The sequence below is a fragment of the Diabrotica virgifera genome, chromosome 2 (genome assembly GCF_917563875.1).
Source record: "Diabrotica virgifera virgifera chromosome 2, PGI_DIABVI_V3a".
NCBI classification, from domain to species: Eukaryota; Metazoa; Arthropoda; class Insecta; order Coleoptera; family Chrysomelidae; genus Diabrotica; species Diabrotica virgifera.
Genome location: NC_065444.1, coordinates 13,165,233 through 13,182,913, shown reverse-complemented (window position 1 = coordinate 13,182,913; position 17,681 = coordinate 13,165,233). Strand labels below are relative to the sequence as shown.

Genomic DNA, 17,681 nt, shown 5'->3' with positions numbered 1-17,681 from the left:
AGTTCGCTCTGATGATTCCATAAGGATGAAATGCGTATAAACGAATGGTAGTGCTCTGTGTTGAAATTAAATCTTAACTGTCGTTCGTGTCTTATTAATAGAACTTAAAACACAAGATGTACTTAATAGTTATCAAAGATCAGTTAACTCTTACAGAATCAAGCTGACTAGATTACCTAGAATTTAATTTGTAGGCTAATCATATTATGACATATCTAACGATTTTTGATGAGGAATCGATCTGCTAGCTTAAACTTGCATTATGTCTATTTATCGCTTCCTCACTTCCATTTACTTCCCCCCAATAAGAAGGAATCTAAAATCCGACAACGCGGCGCACATTAAACAATGTTGTACCTCTCGTTTCAGTTTTCAACGGCGGTTCAGTATTCGAACCGCCCCCGACACGTGATGTCGGTCTGTCTCCCAGCTCACCCTTAAAAGACGCGCCGCCGCCGATATTTCGAATCAAAACAATAACTCTACGATGTAAAGTGCGGAATCCAATCGAAAAAAATTTGATCATTGGTGATAGACTTATTTTTGAACATGGGTTCAGTGAAGTTGGCCGTTTTTTGGTTAATTTTTGTTTTTGTTAATCAAGGTGAGTTAAAGTTGTTTTGAAATATTATCAGAAAATGCATTGCAATCGATAATACACGTCGCTACGAGGTTTATTTTTACCCCTTTAACGAAATTTATGGTTTAACTATCGCTTGATTTAAATTATAAGTTTATATTTTTACTACAGCTCAAAGAAAATTTGTAATAACACAATAGGGAAGTGCGGTATTTCTACTATCGTTAGATTAAAAACTCGACACGAACAATATCAAGCACATCTGCATAAATTAAGAATAGTAAATTCACCATTTTGTTTTTGTGATAATGTTTCTATTAGAGATTTGAATCATATGTTCTTGGAATGCAAAATTAACGCGAGATATATAGACCAATTCTATTACAGTCTACAACAATCACAAATGTATTTTCCAATTAGTATAGAGTATTTACTATGGAAACGTAAGTGTTGTTGTGTAAGTGGTAATGCTGGTTCCTCTTTCTTGTTCAACAGTCTAATAACAACCTTTTCTTCATTCCTCAGCCTGTCAGTCACATTTCGAATTTCTCCCACCAAAATCACGCTTTCGTTTAAACCATTCATATTATTCATTGAAAGGAGTGTTCCATCTATCTCTTTCTAATTTATAAAATTAACCTTATTGTATTGGTATTGGTCGACAAAATTTTGCAAATTGCCTATCTGAGTTAACTGAGACAACATCGTTTACATAAATTAGAAATATAATGGCTGCTAAAATTGAGCCTTGTCGTACACCTACCATAATATCGAGATACATAGTTCGATTTATAAGGCTAATTTCGATATTTTGCCTTTCTCTGTAAAGCTGACGTATTATCTACTTGCAATTAAACAATAAGCTGTTAATCAATTGGATGCACGTCCTTGAATACCGATATTTTTTAATTTATAAATTAAAATTTCGTGATTGACACAGTCGAAAGCCCTGATGAGATCACAAGACATCTCAACAGGACTTTCTCTTGCATTTATTGATGTGCATTAATCCTGCATCTATCTCTACGATGTTAAGTGCGGATTTCTATCGAAAAAAATTTAATAATTCGTGATAGACTTATTTTTGAACATGGGTTCAGTGAAGTTTGCCGTTTTTTGGTTAATTTTTGTTTTCCTTAATGAAGGTGAGTTATTCGATTGGAGCTGTTTTGGTAGGGGAGCCCAAGCGGGGATTTTTGCAGTTACTCGAGCGCGTCAGATTAGCATATGGAAGAAACCTGGTACCCTGCAGATGTACCTCTACCATATATTGGCTCTTAACACAGGGGAGTTCGTTAAGGGGGGCCCGAAAAAAAAAATCTATCCTTAAAAAAACTCGAAATTGTCAGATTAAGATAAGGTTAGTTAAGTACATGCAAAAGAGTGTATATTTCAAAAATCTGACGATTTGAGCCGGGCCTAAGGAAATGGGCGAGTCCCAAAATTTCACAAGAAAAAAGCGAATATTTCGTGAAATAAATGACAGATCGAAAAACTAAAAAATATGTGCCCAATATTTTTTAAAAATCTATCGAATGATACCAAACACGACTTCCCACGGAGAGGGGTGGGGGGTAAATTTAATATTTTAAATACGAATCCCGCGATATTTCGCGAAATGAACATCAGATCGGAAAACTGTAAAATACACTTATTCAATATTTTTGAAAAATCTATCGAATGGTACTAAACACGACCCCCCATGGTTGTGGGGTGGGGGTTACTTCAAAATCTTAAATAGGAGCCCTCATTTTTTATTGCAGATTTGGATTCCTTACGTAAAAATAAGTAACTTTTATACGAAACATTTTTTCGAATTATGGATAGATGGCGTTATAATCGGAAAAAACGATTGTTGGAAATGGAAAATTAAATTAAAAAATGGTAAGCGCCCACTAAAATGGAAAACTTTACTTAACTTTTTTTGGTTTTAGGACCTACTCTTCACAACCCAATAGGTCCCCAAAGCGCTCGAGTGACTGCACATTTAGCATACTTTGCTCCCCTACCATTTTGAAATATTATCAGAAAATGCATTGCAATCAATAATACACGTCGCTATGAGGGTTATTTTTACCCCTTTAACGAACTTTATGGTTTAAAGATCGCTTGATTTATTTTGGCTCGAAGATTTGTATGAACACAAAACACAATAGTCATAGAATTGAACAGATTCGTTACAAAATGTGTTTAATAATTAATCTACCAAGTTCTTTATTGTTACCTTTATAGCGATACGCTTTAATTACTATTTTTGCTAATTTTAATGTTTTTTTTCAAAACGAAATAATATGGGTCATATAAAGTCACCGTTAATATACAAACCAGATGCTAAGAAAGACATGGTTTTACGAAACGAAATGCATCCCCTAACCATATGTTTTTGGAGTGTTCAGTTTAAAAAACTGAAGTCCCCATAAATTAATTACCATATCAGGCCATTATGTCAACAACTCACTTTGGGAAATGCATTCGTTTTTAAAACTGCAGAAGTGTTTCTGTATACGCAAGATCTAAATAATTTATTGCCCATCTGGTCAGAGGGTAGAAACACAAACAGATTAGCGTCTGTAGCTTTCTTGACAGTCTCTTCACAGCGTGCGAACAACGCACCCGACCCTTTCCGAGATCTAAGCAACACCTTTTTGTTACCAAGATAAATAAATGTTTTACTGTTCTTTTTTAACTTATTTTTATTATTTTTAATTAACTCCGTCAACTCACACATACCGGAATACCTTATTTATTAATCTGCTTGTCTTTTGCGGTATGCAAGACATGTCTGTCCAGGTCTTTATATTTAGTAGCCACGAGATTTGTTTGCGACCTACCCCTCTCTTGCCCTCAATCTTTCCTTGGATGATTACTTGAGGAATTACGTATTTTCCCCTCTCAGGATATATCCCAGGTGTCCAATTTTTCGTACCTTGATTAAGTTGAGCAATTCTCTATCAATATTTGCTCTTAAGACGTTTCTCACCTTATCTGTCCATGGTATGCAGAACATTCTGCGTAAGGTCCACATTTCGAAGGCCTCCAACTTATTAACGGAAAATATTTTCAACGTCCTTGCTTGTTTGCTTGCTACGTACTGCTACTAACTACTATGTACTATTTCAATGGGCATGCTAGTATTTAAAGTTTGTTTCAAGATTCAGCTTGGGCCTAATAAAGCACTATTAATTGTCAGTGGCGTAACAAAATCCGTCGACTCCCCCCCGCAGAATTGGAAATGGGGCCAACTTTAAAAAAATTACTAAATGCGACATGTGTAACAAAAACTTATATGTGTCATAGCCCAGTAAATGAAAGTGAAATACGGTGATACCGTGTAATTTTCAATGTCACCACCGAAGTGGTCCAGTCAATACTTTTCGGGTTATTTACGAGTGAAAATGTTCAACATTGTTCAACAAAAAACCACGTTTTCAGCCGGCTTTTCGCAAATAACTCAAAAGTAAGTATTCGTAAGTACCTAAGTAGCAAAAAGTAGCTTATATAAAAATGAAGTCTATCGAACAAGTAAATGCAAATTTGTGGCTCATGAAAAATTGTTTTTATTCATCAAATTCCAAGTCGAATATTTCAACGTGAAATAACCAAAAAATTTATCAATTTTCGGGGAAAACTCATTAAAACTTTTTTAAAGTGTATACAAGTTTTAGGTATTTTTACTTTTTATAAAAATTTCTATCATCAAAACTAAGCGAGTTACGCTCAAAACACAGTTAAAGCATTTTTTGGTAAAAAAAATTGTGAAAATCTCCTACTATTTAGCACCCCAAATGAAACTAATCATTACCGCTTTACAAATTACCTACTTAACTTTTTTATATGACCTGTAAGCTTCACCAATTCAAAGTGCTTATTTTTGAATGAGTTTAATTTGAATGGGCTCTAACGAGTCACTAATTACGAGTGTATGCAAATTTTGAACAGCCATATTTTAACCAATTTTGGTTTTACAGAAAAACAAAATCCAAAATATTTCATTTGGTTACTCTTTGAAATTTTTCATATCACTAATATTTAAGGGCGGATCCAAGAGCGATTTGGGGGGGGGGCATGAACTTCTTTTATGATACATACTTGCCTAGCTCACGTTACCTCACACTTTACCTCGTTCAGCACAACCTTTACACTACCGTTCAGCACAAAGTGCTAAAAAAGATTTTCTCGTAGTAAGCGGGATATGTGTTTAAAACTAAAAACATTTGAACTGCAAATATTTAAATTGATATTATTTTAAATTCTCGAAGGGGGCTCTCTGGATCTGTCCTTGCTAATACTTTTTAAATTATTTTGAAAAAAGGGCATTTTTTAAAATAAAAAAATTTTTTTACTATAAAACTAAGTTTTTTCAAAAATAAGAACTTCGAATCGATCCAACTTAGGGGGAGATTATCACTTTTTTTAGCAAAAAAGGGGCCAACTTTATTTTGAGCGTAACTCGCTTAGTTTTGATGTTAGAAGCTTGCTATAAAATGCTATAAAAAATAAAAATAAAACTTTTTTTTAAACATTAAAAAAAGTTTCAATGAGTTTTCCCTGAAAAGTGCTTTATTTTTTGTTTATTTCACATTGAAATATTCGATTTGAAATTAAACGAATAAGAACAATTTTTCATGACCTACAACTTTCCTTTTACTGTGTTGATAGACTTCATGAATGTACAAATGTACACCATTTTTTTTTGTTTTTTATAGGCTACATTTTAATATTTTAAAATTTTTTCGGTAGTTTTTCGATAATATTTAATTCGATAAAATACTTATTTTTTGAGTTATTTGCGAAAAACCGCCTGAATAAGTGGTTTTATTGTTGAAGAATAAACATTTTCACTCGCATGTCACTTAAAAGTATTTACATAGATAAATAAGCTCTATATAGAACAAAAGTTGCTTATAATTAGTCAATTTATCCATTTCCGGACTTATTTTAAACGTATATTTTTCATCCACAAGAAGGGGTGACTTTAACCCCTCAAGTTAAAGCAACCAACGACACACCTCCAATTTTGATAATTACACTACAAAACGATCATTTACTGGGCTTTTAGTAATATTAGTATATTCATGCACTGTTTATGACAACTTACATTTTTCATCTTTATTGGTATAGAATAAAATAGAAAAAAAATTAATAAACGACTACATTATTACATAGTATTATTGTATGAGATGAACAACTTTCTTCGTGCAGTACTATCAGCGAATATAATATCTACAATTTTATTAATACATACAATACATACGATACGATACATTGTATCTATCTGATGGCAACTTTATTTTCAATACCGCAATGCTTAAAAAACGTTGCGTATGTATGCCCAGGATAATATAACAATAACACATTTTTACATAAACGACAAGATGGGGCCCTTGACATATTGGCCCCCCCGCAGCCTCTGTTACGCCCCTGTTACTTGTTTCGCCGTTGAAACTTGTTTTACTAATAGGAACCAAAAAGTTACAATTCAGGAGTTCAATCTTTGCTGCAAGTACATCACAATGTTTTCTCCAATTAAGACATTCATATAAATATATGAATCAGTTTCAAGAAAAATTATAAGAATACAACAAACCGGCATACTTTGTTTCGTGGACCTTAAGAAGGTATTTGACAGGGTCAAATTAAAGGACGTTATCCATTTATTGTACGAAAGAGAGGTACCTCTAGGAATAATTAAAACGATCGAAAATATCTACCAGAACAACACAATAAAAGTAAAAGTAGATAAAGAACTAGCTGACCCAATTGAAGCTGGTAATGGGATAAGACAGCGAGATTCCCTAAGCCCTCTATTGTTCAACCTGATCATGGATCAAATAATAAAAAAAGTAAGAACAAAAAACGGATACCAAATGGGAGAAAAACAACTAAAATATTCTGCTATGCAGACGACGCAATTCTAATCTCTCAAAGTGAAGATGATTTACAACGTATGCTGCACGAATTTAATATAATTGCTAGAAAATTTCCCCAAAAAGACTAAATGCATGGTTATAACAGCAGATCTAATAATGTGTAAATTAGAGCTGGAGGGTCAAATAATAGAACAAGTCATGGAGTGTAAATATCTAGGCATCACACTATCTAGCTACGGAAAGCTCGAAACAGAAGTGGAAGACCAGGTGAATAAAGCAAACAGAGCCCAGGTTGCCTGAATGAAACAATATGAAGAAACAAAAACATCGGAAAAGAAGTGAAAGGCACAATTTACAAAACAGCCATCAGGCCAATACTCGGCAGAAACACGACCTGATACAGAAAGGACAAAAAGAATGCTAAAAACAGCAGAGATGAAAACACTGCGAAAAATCGATGGCAAGACACTGTGGGATAGAGCTAGAAGTGCAGATATACGACGGAGATGCAAGATGGACAACATTAATAACTTGGTGAAAAACAGAAGAGTAGAATGGAATGGCCACATAAGCCGAATGACAACAAATAGAGTAGTAAGGACGGCGAGAGACGGTTCTCCAATAGGAAGACGATCAGTGGGAAGACCACGAAAAAGATGGAGTGACAACTTACTGGAGGCACATTGAAAAACAGATAGAGTCATCTCTACATAAAAAGAAGAAGAAGATATAAATATATGAACTTCTAGGAATTTTACTAATGAAACACTTTCAATATAACTATTATTTATATGTATTTAAATTAATTGGGTTAAAACATCGTTGCCTATTCAGAAACTGCAAGAAAAGAATTCTTTGGGCATTCAACAACAGGTCATTATTACAGAACCAGCTGTAGAGGTCCGACAGCAGACTGTCCATCTGAGTTAACCAAAACAATATCTTTTATAATAAAGAAATCGAATGGGTCCTAAAATTGAGCTTTGTGGTACACCTATGTCAATATCGAGATAGTTACATTTATGACTCGCGTTTGATATTTTGCTTTTCTCGGTAAAACTGACCTATTGTTGACGTGTAGTTAAACAAGGTGTTAACCAATTTGATGCACGTCCTTGAATACCGATATTTTTTAATTTACATAATAATTAAAATGTCGTAATTAACACAGTCATGCCCTACTGAGATCACAAAACATCTCAACAGGACTTTCTTCTGCATCTATTAAACTTGTGAGAGCATCATAAAACTATGCTTGCTATCCTGTTTTCCATAAATGCATTTTTTGATGGTACTACCCGATTTACTCATTTAAACGTTTAAACAATTCACATAAGTTCATTTGATTTAGGAGTTATAATTAATTTTGTTTTGTAATTTTATAAATAGTAATAGGCGAGTGGCACACCCCTAATTTGAGGCTTAGAAATCGAAAAAGCAACCATGATAGGTGAATGGCAAATTTTAATCAATCTTTATGTTTTCGAGGTCGCTGAATCCGAATATGAATTTTATTTTTTATCTAGAATTGGTGGAACATAGATTTTTCAACTTTAACTAGCTGTATCTTTGGTCGCTGTAAATATTTCCTTTTGAAAATTTTACTGTATAATCTTTGAAGTATTTAGATAAAAATCAGATTTGTCGAAAATGTTTAAAAAAAGTTAAGAGAGGAGTAACAAAGTAATTTATCAATCGAAGTAGCACAGATAACGACAATAAATATTCCCATACCACCAGATTGAGGTGGAATACTTTCTATGGATACAACCTCCCGAGATTTTCAAAAATTATAAATCATACAGGATGCCGAGGAAATTAAGATTAGAGAATTTTAAATAATTCACAACCCATCTGCTCAGCGTGGTAAAAGTTCCAACAAGAAAGATTCCTTAGTACTCAACAAAAGAGTAAATGAATTAAAATATATAAACATTTTCAATTTCTTTCTTTACTCTGGTTAAATCGGAGAGTGCAGGAAGAGTCTATACCGGTTTCGGAGGTTTTTTCTTCCTCATCAGTAGTACTATAATATCCTCTTCTCTCCGATTTTCTCAGGCATCACACTTTGGGCCTTTCCGAATTGCAAAGAAAGAAATGTCACGGATGAACTAGAGCCATCTACCGGAAAACAAAGTAAGTTATCAATCGAAGTAGCACAGAAAACGACAATAGATATCGTATGGGAACGATATTTATGCCGTATGTGCGCCAATGGTGAATATAAAATTCTTAATTGCATGTCAAAAAATTCGCAATAACTTTCCCTTGACACCTACCAAATTTCATTTTGCATATCTCCACCGGTTTAAGGGCAATAAATAAATTGTCAGTTTGTAAGAAAAATTCAACATCCGTATCTCGAAAACGAAGCATTTGCGGACATATGTTTATAAAGCAAACGGTCATTATTTTCTCATGCAGAATTACTCCTTAAAGTTTCTCAGTTTCAGTTTGATTCGTACACCCGGTATACAATAAAAATTTACCTGTTTAGCAACAATATTATTACAGCGATATTGCTAAAGAACAAGGCTATAACATATTAAAAAATTACTTAAATCGGACAACAGGTTTAGGAGATACGAGACATCAAAAATTACCCATTTTTTGGGGTGCCCGTTTTCTCTGACGCGCAGTGTAATGTTGCAATTTTGCACAACTTCATGCTGCTAGTTTGTTGCGCTAAAAGGTTTTCCATATCCTCAACGAAACAAAAGATTTATGTGGCGAGAGTTATTGTAGAGATTTAATTTAGACTAAGTTTTACATCAACAAATATATACATACAGTTGTATAGTCGGTAAAGTTAGAGCATTTACTGTAGAAATGTAAAATATTTTCAACACAGTAACAAAAATGTAATTCTCGAAGAGAGGAAATATAGAAATTTTAAGAAAAATGTTATGTAGAATAGCGCTGAGACCATTTGCTACATATGATGCAAAACTATAAAATAAAGAATGTGTGTACTTTGTACGCAGGTAAGAAGTTATACTTCTATTATATGATTTCAACGAAAAACATAATGGGTAATTTTTGATGTCTCGAATCTCCTAAACCTGTTGTCCGATTTTAGTGATTTTTTAACATGTTATAGCCTTATTATTTAAGAATATGAATAGTGTTACTGAACAGGTAAATGTCATTGTATACCGGGTGTAACAATAATACTGTGTTTTTTCCTGAAAATTCGTAACACCCTGTGGAATATTCTAGCATTTAAAAAATATTGAAATTAAAGCTCAATTGTAGCCTTAGCCTTTATTAACATTTTGCTTTTTGACTTATTCACTTATGTTGGATAATGAAAAAGTTAGGTACTTTGACAACTAGCCATGTTCTTCATCAATACAGGGAATTTCTAAATAAGTGCTACAAACTTTAAGGGATAATTCTGCATGAAAAAATAATGACAGTTTGCTTTATAAACATATGTCCGCAAATGCTTCGTTTCCGAGATACGGGATGTTGAATTTTTTCTTACAAACTGACGATTTATTTATTGCTCTAAAACCGGTTGAGATATGCAAATGAAATTTGGTAGGTTTTAAGAGGTAGTTATTTCACTTTTTTGACATACAACTAAAAATTTTATATTAGCAATTGGCGTGCATACAGGTAATATGTTCGGGTAATATGACCCGTATGTACGCCAATGGTGAATTTAAAATACATAATTGTATGTCAAAAATGCGCTATAACTGCTTCTTAAAACCCACCAAATTTCATTTGCATATCTCAACCGGTTTTATAGCAATAAATAAATCGTCAGTGTGTAAGAAAAAATTCAACATCCGGTATCTCGGCAAAGAAGCACTTGCAGACATATGTTTATAAATCAAACGGTCATTATTTTTTCACGCAAAATTACTTCTTAAAGTTTGTCGCACTTATTTAGAAACACCCTGTATTGACGAAGAACATGGCTAGTTGTCAAAGTACCTAACTTTTTCATTATCCAACATAAGTGAATGAGTCAAAAAGCAAAATGTTAAGAAAGGTTAAGGCTACAATTGAGCTTTAATTACAATATTTTTTAAATGCTAGAATATTCCACAGGGTGTTACGAACTTTCAGGAAAAAACACAGTATTATTGTTACACCCGGTATACAATGACATTAACCTGTTCAGTAAAACTATTACTACATCCATATTCTTAGAGAAAAAGGCTATAACATATTAAAAAAATCACTAAAATCTGACAACAGGTTTATTAGATTCGAGACATCAAAAATAACCCATTTTAAGGTGTCCCGGTTTTTTGGCCAGGAGTGTACTTTCAACAAGTTATTTGTATTTTATTTAAAGATTAAACTAATTTTTACTTACTGGGTACTTTCCAAAGATGTTTATTAAAACAATACCAAAAATAAAAAAAAAATTAGAAAACACACGGATTCGAAGCGGGGACCTCTCGATCTCCAGTCAAACGCTCTACCACTGAGTTATACTATCTTTGTCTTTACGGATTACAAGATTTCCAGACAAATAGATCAAGTGAAGTGACAAATAGATCAAGTGAAGTATAAAAATACTTTAAATATTACTTACTATCTTATTCCCGAGGAAGACAGATCAAAAGACACAAAAATTATAATAAATATATTTACTAAAAACACTAATATATTCTTTCCACACCCTTTTCGGATTGATACATACATGACTTAAAAGATTTAGCAACGAACTCCATACTGTCTGTGTGCGCATGCGCGCAGAATAATAAAAATTCACTCCCAATCGCGCCTAAAGAAGTATAACTTCAATAATACAGTACATAGAGTAGGCGAGCTAAAAATATTCAATACAATATATTTTTATAACTTCAATGATAGTGAGCTATTTTTTTTCTCTTTCTTCGACTTTTGCCATAGTTCAGATCCGTACGTCAAAACTGATTCTACAGCCGACTTGTAGATGTCATTTGTGTTCGTAAACTAATTTTAGGATACCAAAGTAATGAGTTTAGTGTTTGTATTACATTTTTGCCCTGCTGTATTTTATGCTGAATGCCCGTTTCGATGTTTCCTGCTTCGCTATCTCTGTCCCTAGGTATTTAAATTCTTGACATACAAAATAACAAAAGGGGCAGAAGAAGGTGGTATCCCAGCTGGGATGTTTAAAGATGACGGCGACACACTGAAAGAAAGAATATTTCGCTTGACAAGTTTGGCAAAAGAAAAAAATGCCGAAACAAAGGAATAGTACTTCTATTTGTCCGATTCAAGGCAGGAGCTATATGAGGACATAATAATATTAGAAATACCAGAAAAGCTTACAAGGCTAGTAGGAATGATGCTGGGTAACACGAAAAATAAGTTAGCAATGCAAGAAAGCAGTTCCAAGGCATTTCACCAATAATAGAGGTTTCATCAATTTCACAAGAGAATCCGCTATCAACGAATTTATTCTACCTAGCATTAGAACAAATCGAAAAATATAATAGCACATTCAGGACTACATTCAATAGCAAGGAATAATAGCGGACTCACTAGCACTAACAACAAATCAAACCAAAACGAAATATATGAAAACGAGAGGAGACATAATAAATGATTTTAACTATTTATAATGGGAAATTAGCCACAATATTATTAAAAAATGATTTTTATTAACGTTTCGACGACCAAATCGGGTGTCGTTGTCAAAATACAAAATACTACTAACATAAACAAAAATGTTGTTGCTTAGTAAAAAAAATTCTTCTAATAATTTATTTAATTTGTCTCATTTATATCGGCAATTCAGATACATATGATACATTTTAAAGTAGAAGACTTTAAAATGATATTGCCAATATTTATGAGTTGCGTTCCTGGGACGACTTTACTGAAAGATAGTTCATTCGATTACATGAAATCAACCCCAACTCAAGAATATTTTAAAGTCTTCTACTTTAAAATGTATCATATGTATCTGAATTGCCGATATAAATGAGTCAAATTAAATAAATTATTAGAAGAATTTTTTACTAAGCAACAACATTTTTGTTTATGTTAGTAGTATTTTGTATTTTGACAGCGGCACCCGATTTGGGCGTCGAAACGTTAATAAAAATCATTTTTTAATAATATTGTGGCTTACTTCCCATTATAAATAGTTAAAATTGTAAAAATGCCACAAGAAAATAGCTTCAGAACAACAATAATAAATGATAGCAAATATATCAAAATGAAAGGGACAGAGGCTGTATATAGTTTTGAAAAAGTGACAGAATTTTAATACTTAGGAGTAACCAATCATAACGAACACGGGAAACGAGATAGACAGACAAATGGTTAATAAATTTGAGTAGAGCGGTAGGGTCACTTAATTCAATACTGAAAGAAAAAATGTGTCAGAAACAGTTAAACTGCGAGTTTGCGAGACAGTAATAATTGGTAATAAGATCCCCGGTGATGTATGCCAGCGTAACAAAAGGAAAAGAAAGTAGAGATCTGGGAAAGGAAAGTGATCAAAAAAATTTCAGATGAATACAGACGGCAGAGAATATTTGAAGAAGACAAACAAATAAAGAAATAATGAGGATGTATGGAAAACCATTAATTCGTGCAAAAATACGAGCCCAAAGATTGATTACCTTATAGGACTGTCAGAGAACCGTAATGTTAAGACAATTCACGAAGAGGACGTCCAAAGAAGAAATGGCTGGAAATAGTAAAGCAAGACTTGTCAAAGAGAGACGTGAAAGATTGGAGAGAAAAAGCAAAAGACCGAAAAAATGGAGGGAAATAATAAAGTTTTTGGAAACAGAGCGCTGTTGTACCTATATAATACTATCTTGGATTTCTAAAAACGAAAGTTAAAAAAATATCCTATGTAAACACTTGTACATTTATTGTTTCGTATTCATATTAAGATACATAAAATTACAGGTGTACCTATATAGAGAAAGCGGAAAACTTTACTTACCCTTGTTCTAGGAGACTTCCTTCTTTCGTTTGGTAACCAAACATTCATTAACTAGGAATTAATTAATTAAAAAACTCATACAGAAGTAAAAACTTCAAGTTGTATATTGGTATAAAATCGTTTATTAAAAAACTACTTCATAAAATGTCATCCAAATGGATTGCAAAACGTTTTCGTTCTAATTCAGAACATCTTCAGTGCCTAGAATGAAGTATTTCCACGTTAGATCAAAGCAAAAAGTTAAAAGTGCGACCGTTAATAAGAAAAAACATGTGAAGAATACTTACATTTTGCTAAGTAATTGGAACTAGTACACTATTTAAAGTGGTAACCTCATAATATATGGTTTACATAGTATAGTTTATGAAAATATGGTGACTACAAGTAGACGTTAGTAGATTAAATTAAATATCGACTGTAATCTACTAACATCGACTTGTAGTCACCATATTTTCATAAACTATACTATGTAAACCATATATTATGAGGTTACCACTTTAAATATTGTGCTAGTTCGAATTACTCAGCAGAATGTAAGTATTCTTCACATGTTTTTTCTTATTAACAGTCACAATTTTAACTTTTTGCTTTAATCTAACGTGGAAATACTTCATTCTAGGCACTGAAGATGTTCTGAATTAGAACGAAAACGTTTTGCAATCCATTTGGATGACATTTTATGAAGTTTTTTAATAAACGATTTTATACCAATATACAACTTGAAGTTTTTACTTCTGTATGAGTTCTTTAAACTCTGGTATACAGCCGACTACTGGAATTTTCCCATTGATTTTTTTAAATTAATTAAAAATTAATGTACCACTTGTTTATTACCTGATCGTTTGCTCCTTAATTTCAAAGTTGTTAGAAGTTAATTCTAACTAGGTTACTAGTTGGTAAGTTTTAGTTAAAATAGTTCTGGAAGAAAATACCATTTTTTATCCCTTTTTATCACAAAATTTAACCTAATTAGCCTCAAGTCGATTACTTTATTATAAGAAAAGGTTTTACATATTATACGAAAATCTATTGACTACAAGGTAATACGTGAGATAGATCGAACAACGTAAGTTGCTTAGGTTCGATATTGAACTAAGAAGCGAAACAAAACCGGAGATTGAATGGAGGTGTTGATGGAAATGAGTTGGAACAGAAAAAATAGTCCTAAGTAATACAATTTGAAGAAAGATGACAGACATTATTAGAGATACAGCAGCTGAAATTTCTTTTCTAAGATAAACCCACCAGGAAAATAATTTGAGAATAAAACCCATCATGATAGTAGCTACACTAGGTAAAAAAAAATAAACGAAAAGAAAATTGTATAAGGAGTGCTAATATTTTTTTTTATTTAAATTTATGTGTCTCGGCAGCAATGGCCACTGACACAAACAATATTGGTTATACAATAATTCATTACAATAAGGACTTAAAACTAATTATTATAACAGTTAATTTCTAAATCTTAAATAACATTAGGTAAAAATTATGAAGAAAAAAAATTGGATATACAATCATTGGATACTATATAAACGTACAACTAATTATAAAATTGCTTCGGTCTTCTTGGGATACTTCGGACGTTGTTTAGTCATAGTAGCAGTTGCATATGAACTAGTAAGATTACTGGAAGAATTGGGTCCAGACATGGTGTTGCTAACAGTGGGGGAACATTGATTTAAATTGTTACTCATGTAGTCAAAAGTAACTTGAATTTGTTTATATTAACGCTTGGATGTCATCACTGAATACTGGTTGCCTAACCGTTGGCGTCCGTTGGGACGGTATAGCAACAGTGAAAAACTATTGACAGTTTGACACTGAATGTGTTTAAATTGGAAGATTATTAAGTAAAACATCTCTTACTGACCGAAGTTACAGCTTGTTCTTGATGATTAACACGTAACACAATTGTTATTAGTCACTATTTGAGCGAAAACTAATTTTAATAACTAGTATTTACAGTAATAATTACAAATTTCGGCACAAATTTACAGATCTATACATACACGTTCTGACGTTAGTTTGACAGTCGGAGTGCTAATAAAATATTAATATATCGCAAATTAAAGTATCTAATAATATTTTTTGTAAGTATAACGTAAAATATAATAGGCCTGGATCTCGCGTACCAAAAAAAGTTTGATAATAGCTAGCTGAAAATTTGTTAATAGCTTAAGGGTGTCTAGTCGGACAAACTTTGATGTAGGGGAACACTAGAATAGGGGAAGTTTTAATTGTGGAACAGGTTACAGGTTTCGAACGCCAGACTACGAAAACGTCCCATGTATTTTGTCGGACAGAACTTTCAATTGATTTGTTACCCTTTCATTAAAGTTTCATGCAAAAATTGAACTGCTGTTTACCACCAACATAATTCCTGTTATTTTGACATGTTCTACGTGTCGGACTTATTAAAGTGCCCAACATATTTGTCATTTGTCGAACAAACATTTTTTCATATATTATATAAAGTTTCCTATTGAATAAACTTAAAAACAACCTGCTAGTTTCCACAATCATAAACTTGACAGGCTGACACGTTCCACAATTAAAATCACGTTTCACAATTAAAACTTCCCCTGTTCCAGTGTTCCCATACATCAAAGTTTGTCCGACTACACACCGTTAAGCTATTAACAAATTTTCAACTGGCTATTAATAAACTTTTTTTTTGGTACGCGGGATCCAGGCCTATAAATTTATGGGGAAATATAATTAGGAAATCCTATCCCTCCTAGTGATAAAGATAACGGGAGTGATGATTGAAGTTCTGAAATATAGTACATTCTTTCACGGTTTTGCTCTAAATTTTAAAGAACCGTTTGGATTGACATGAAATTTGGCATACGCATAGCTTACATGTCAAAGAAAAAAAGTGATATTGTGCCGATGTGTGCTTTTGCCCTGGGGGTGACTTTCATCCCCTCTTGGGAGTGAAAAAATATATGTCCAAAATAAGGCCGGAAATGGATAAACTGACTAATTTTAAGTAACTTTTGTTCTATAGAGCTTTTTCGCCAAGTCAACACTTATCGAGTTATTTGCGAGTGAATATGTTCAATTTTCAACAAAATAACTACACTTTTAGATGGTTTTTCGCAAATAACTCAAATAGTAAGTATTTTGTCGAAAAAAACGTTCTTAGCAAAAATATATCCTGTAAAAAAGTAAAAAAATGGTGTACGCCTTAGGTCTCTGGACCTCGTAGAACCAGAGTTATAGCCAATGAAAAATAGATTCATATTCACCAAATTTCAAATAGAATATTTCGAAGTGAAATATCCAAAAAATTAATCACTTTTTGAGGAAAACCCATTAAAACTTTTTAAATTGTTTAAAAAAAGCTTTATTTATGTTTTTATAAAAAGTTTCTAGCATTAAATTTAAGTAAGTTACGCTCAAAATAAAGTTGGTCCCTTTTGTTTTGGCAAAAAAATAATCGGGAAGACCACCCCCTAATTAGCAACTTAAATGAAATTAATCATTACCGCTCCACAAATTATTTTACTTATGTTGTGTTTATATGATCTGTAAGTTTCATCGATTCAAAGTGTTTATTTTTGAAAAAATTTGGTTTTAAAGTAAAATTTTGAAAAATTTTAATTTTAAAAAATATGTTTTTTTCAAAATAACTTAAAAATTGTTTCAGATACCAAAAATCTCGAAAAACAAAAAAAGTCAACATTGCTTTTCTGAATATCATGTATTTTTTTGTTTTTCTGTTAGACAAAAATTGATTAAGATTTGGTGTTTCTAAATTTGCATACATTCGTGATCAGTGACTCATTCAACCCCTTTTAACTACAGCCCTTTCAAAAATAAGGACTTTGAACCGATGAAACTTACAGATCATATAAACAATACATACACGAGTCAAGAAACTTGTGAAGTCGTAACGATTAAGTTCATTTGAGATACTAATTAGGGGGTGATTTTCCCGATTTTTTTACCAAAAAAAAAAGAGACTAACTTTATTTTGAGCGCAACTTGTTTACTTTTGATGCTAGAAATTGTTTTTATAAAACAAAAATGAAGCTTTTTTGAACACTTTAAATAAGTTGTAATGAGTTTTCCCCGAAATGCGCTTCATTTTTGGTTATTTCACGTTAAAGTATTCCATTTGGAATTTGACGAATATGAATCTATTGTTAATTAGCTATAACTCTTATTGTACTAGGTATAGAGACGTGATATATACACCATTTTTTAAAATTTTTTACAGGCTATATTTTTGCTAAGAATGTTTTTTCGAAAAAAATACTTATTATTTGAATTATTTGCGAAAAACCGTCCAAAAGCGTGGTTATTTTGTTGA

At 32.4% G+C, this 17,681-nt stretch overlaps 1 protein-coding gene across 1 annotated transcript in view; it reads left to right on the top strand.

Annotated features, from left to right (window-relative positions):
* The first annotated feature begins 406 nt into the window (after positions 1–406).
* Positions 407–17,681, top strand: part of LOC114333350 (uncharacterized) — a 941,557-nt gene continuing 924,282 nt past the window's right edge. Inside the window, exon 1 of the mRNA XM_050643392.1 lies at positions 407–604. Within this exon, the coding sequence (XP_050499349.1) occupies positions 550–604 (55 nt within the window). The 5' untranslated portion in view covers positions 407–549. The remainder of the gene's footprint in view (positions 605–17,681) is intronic.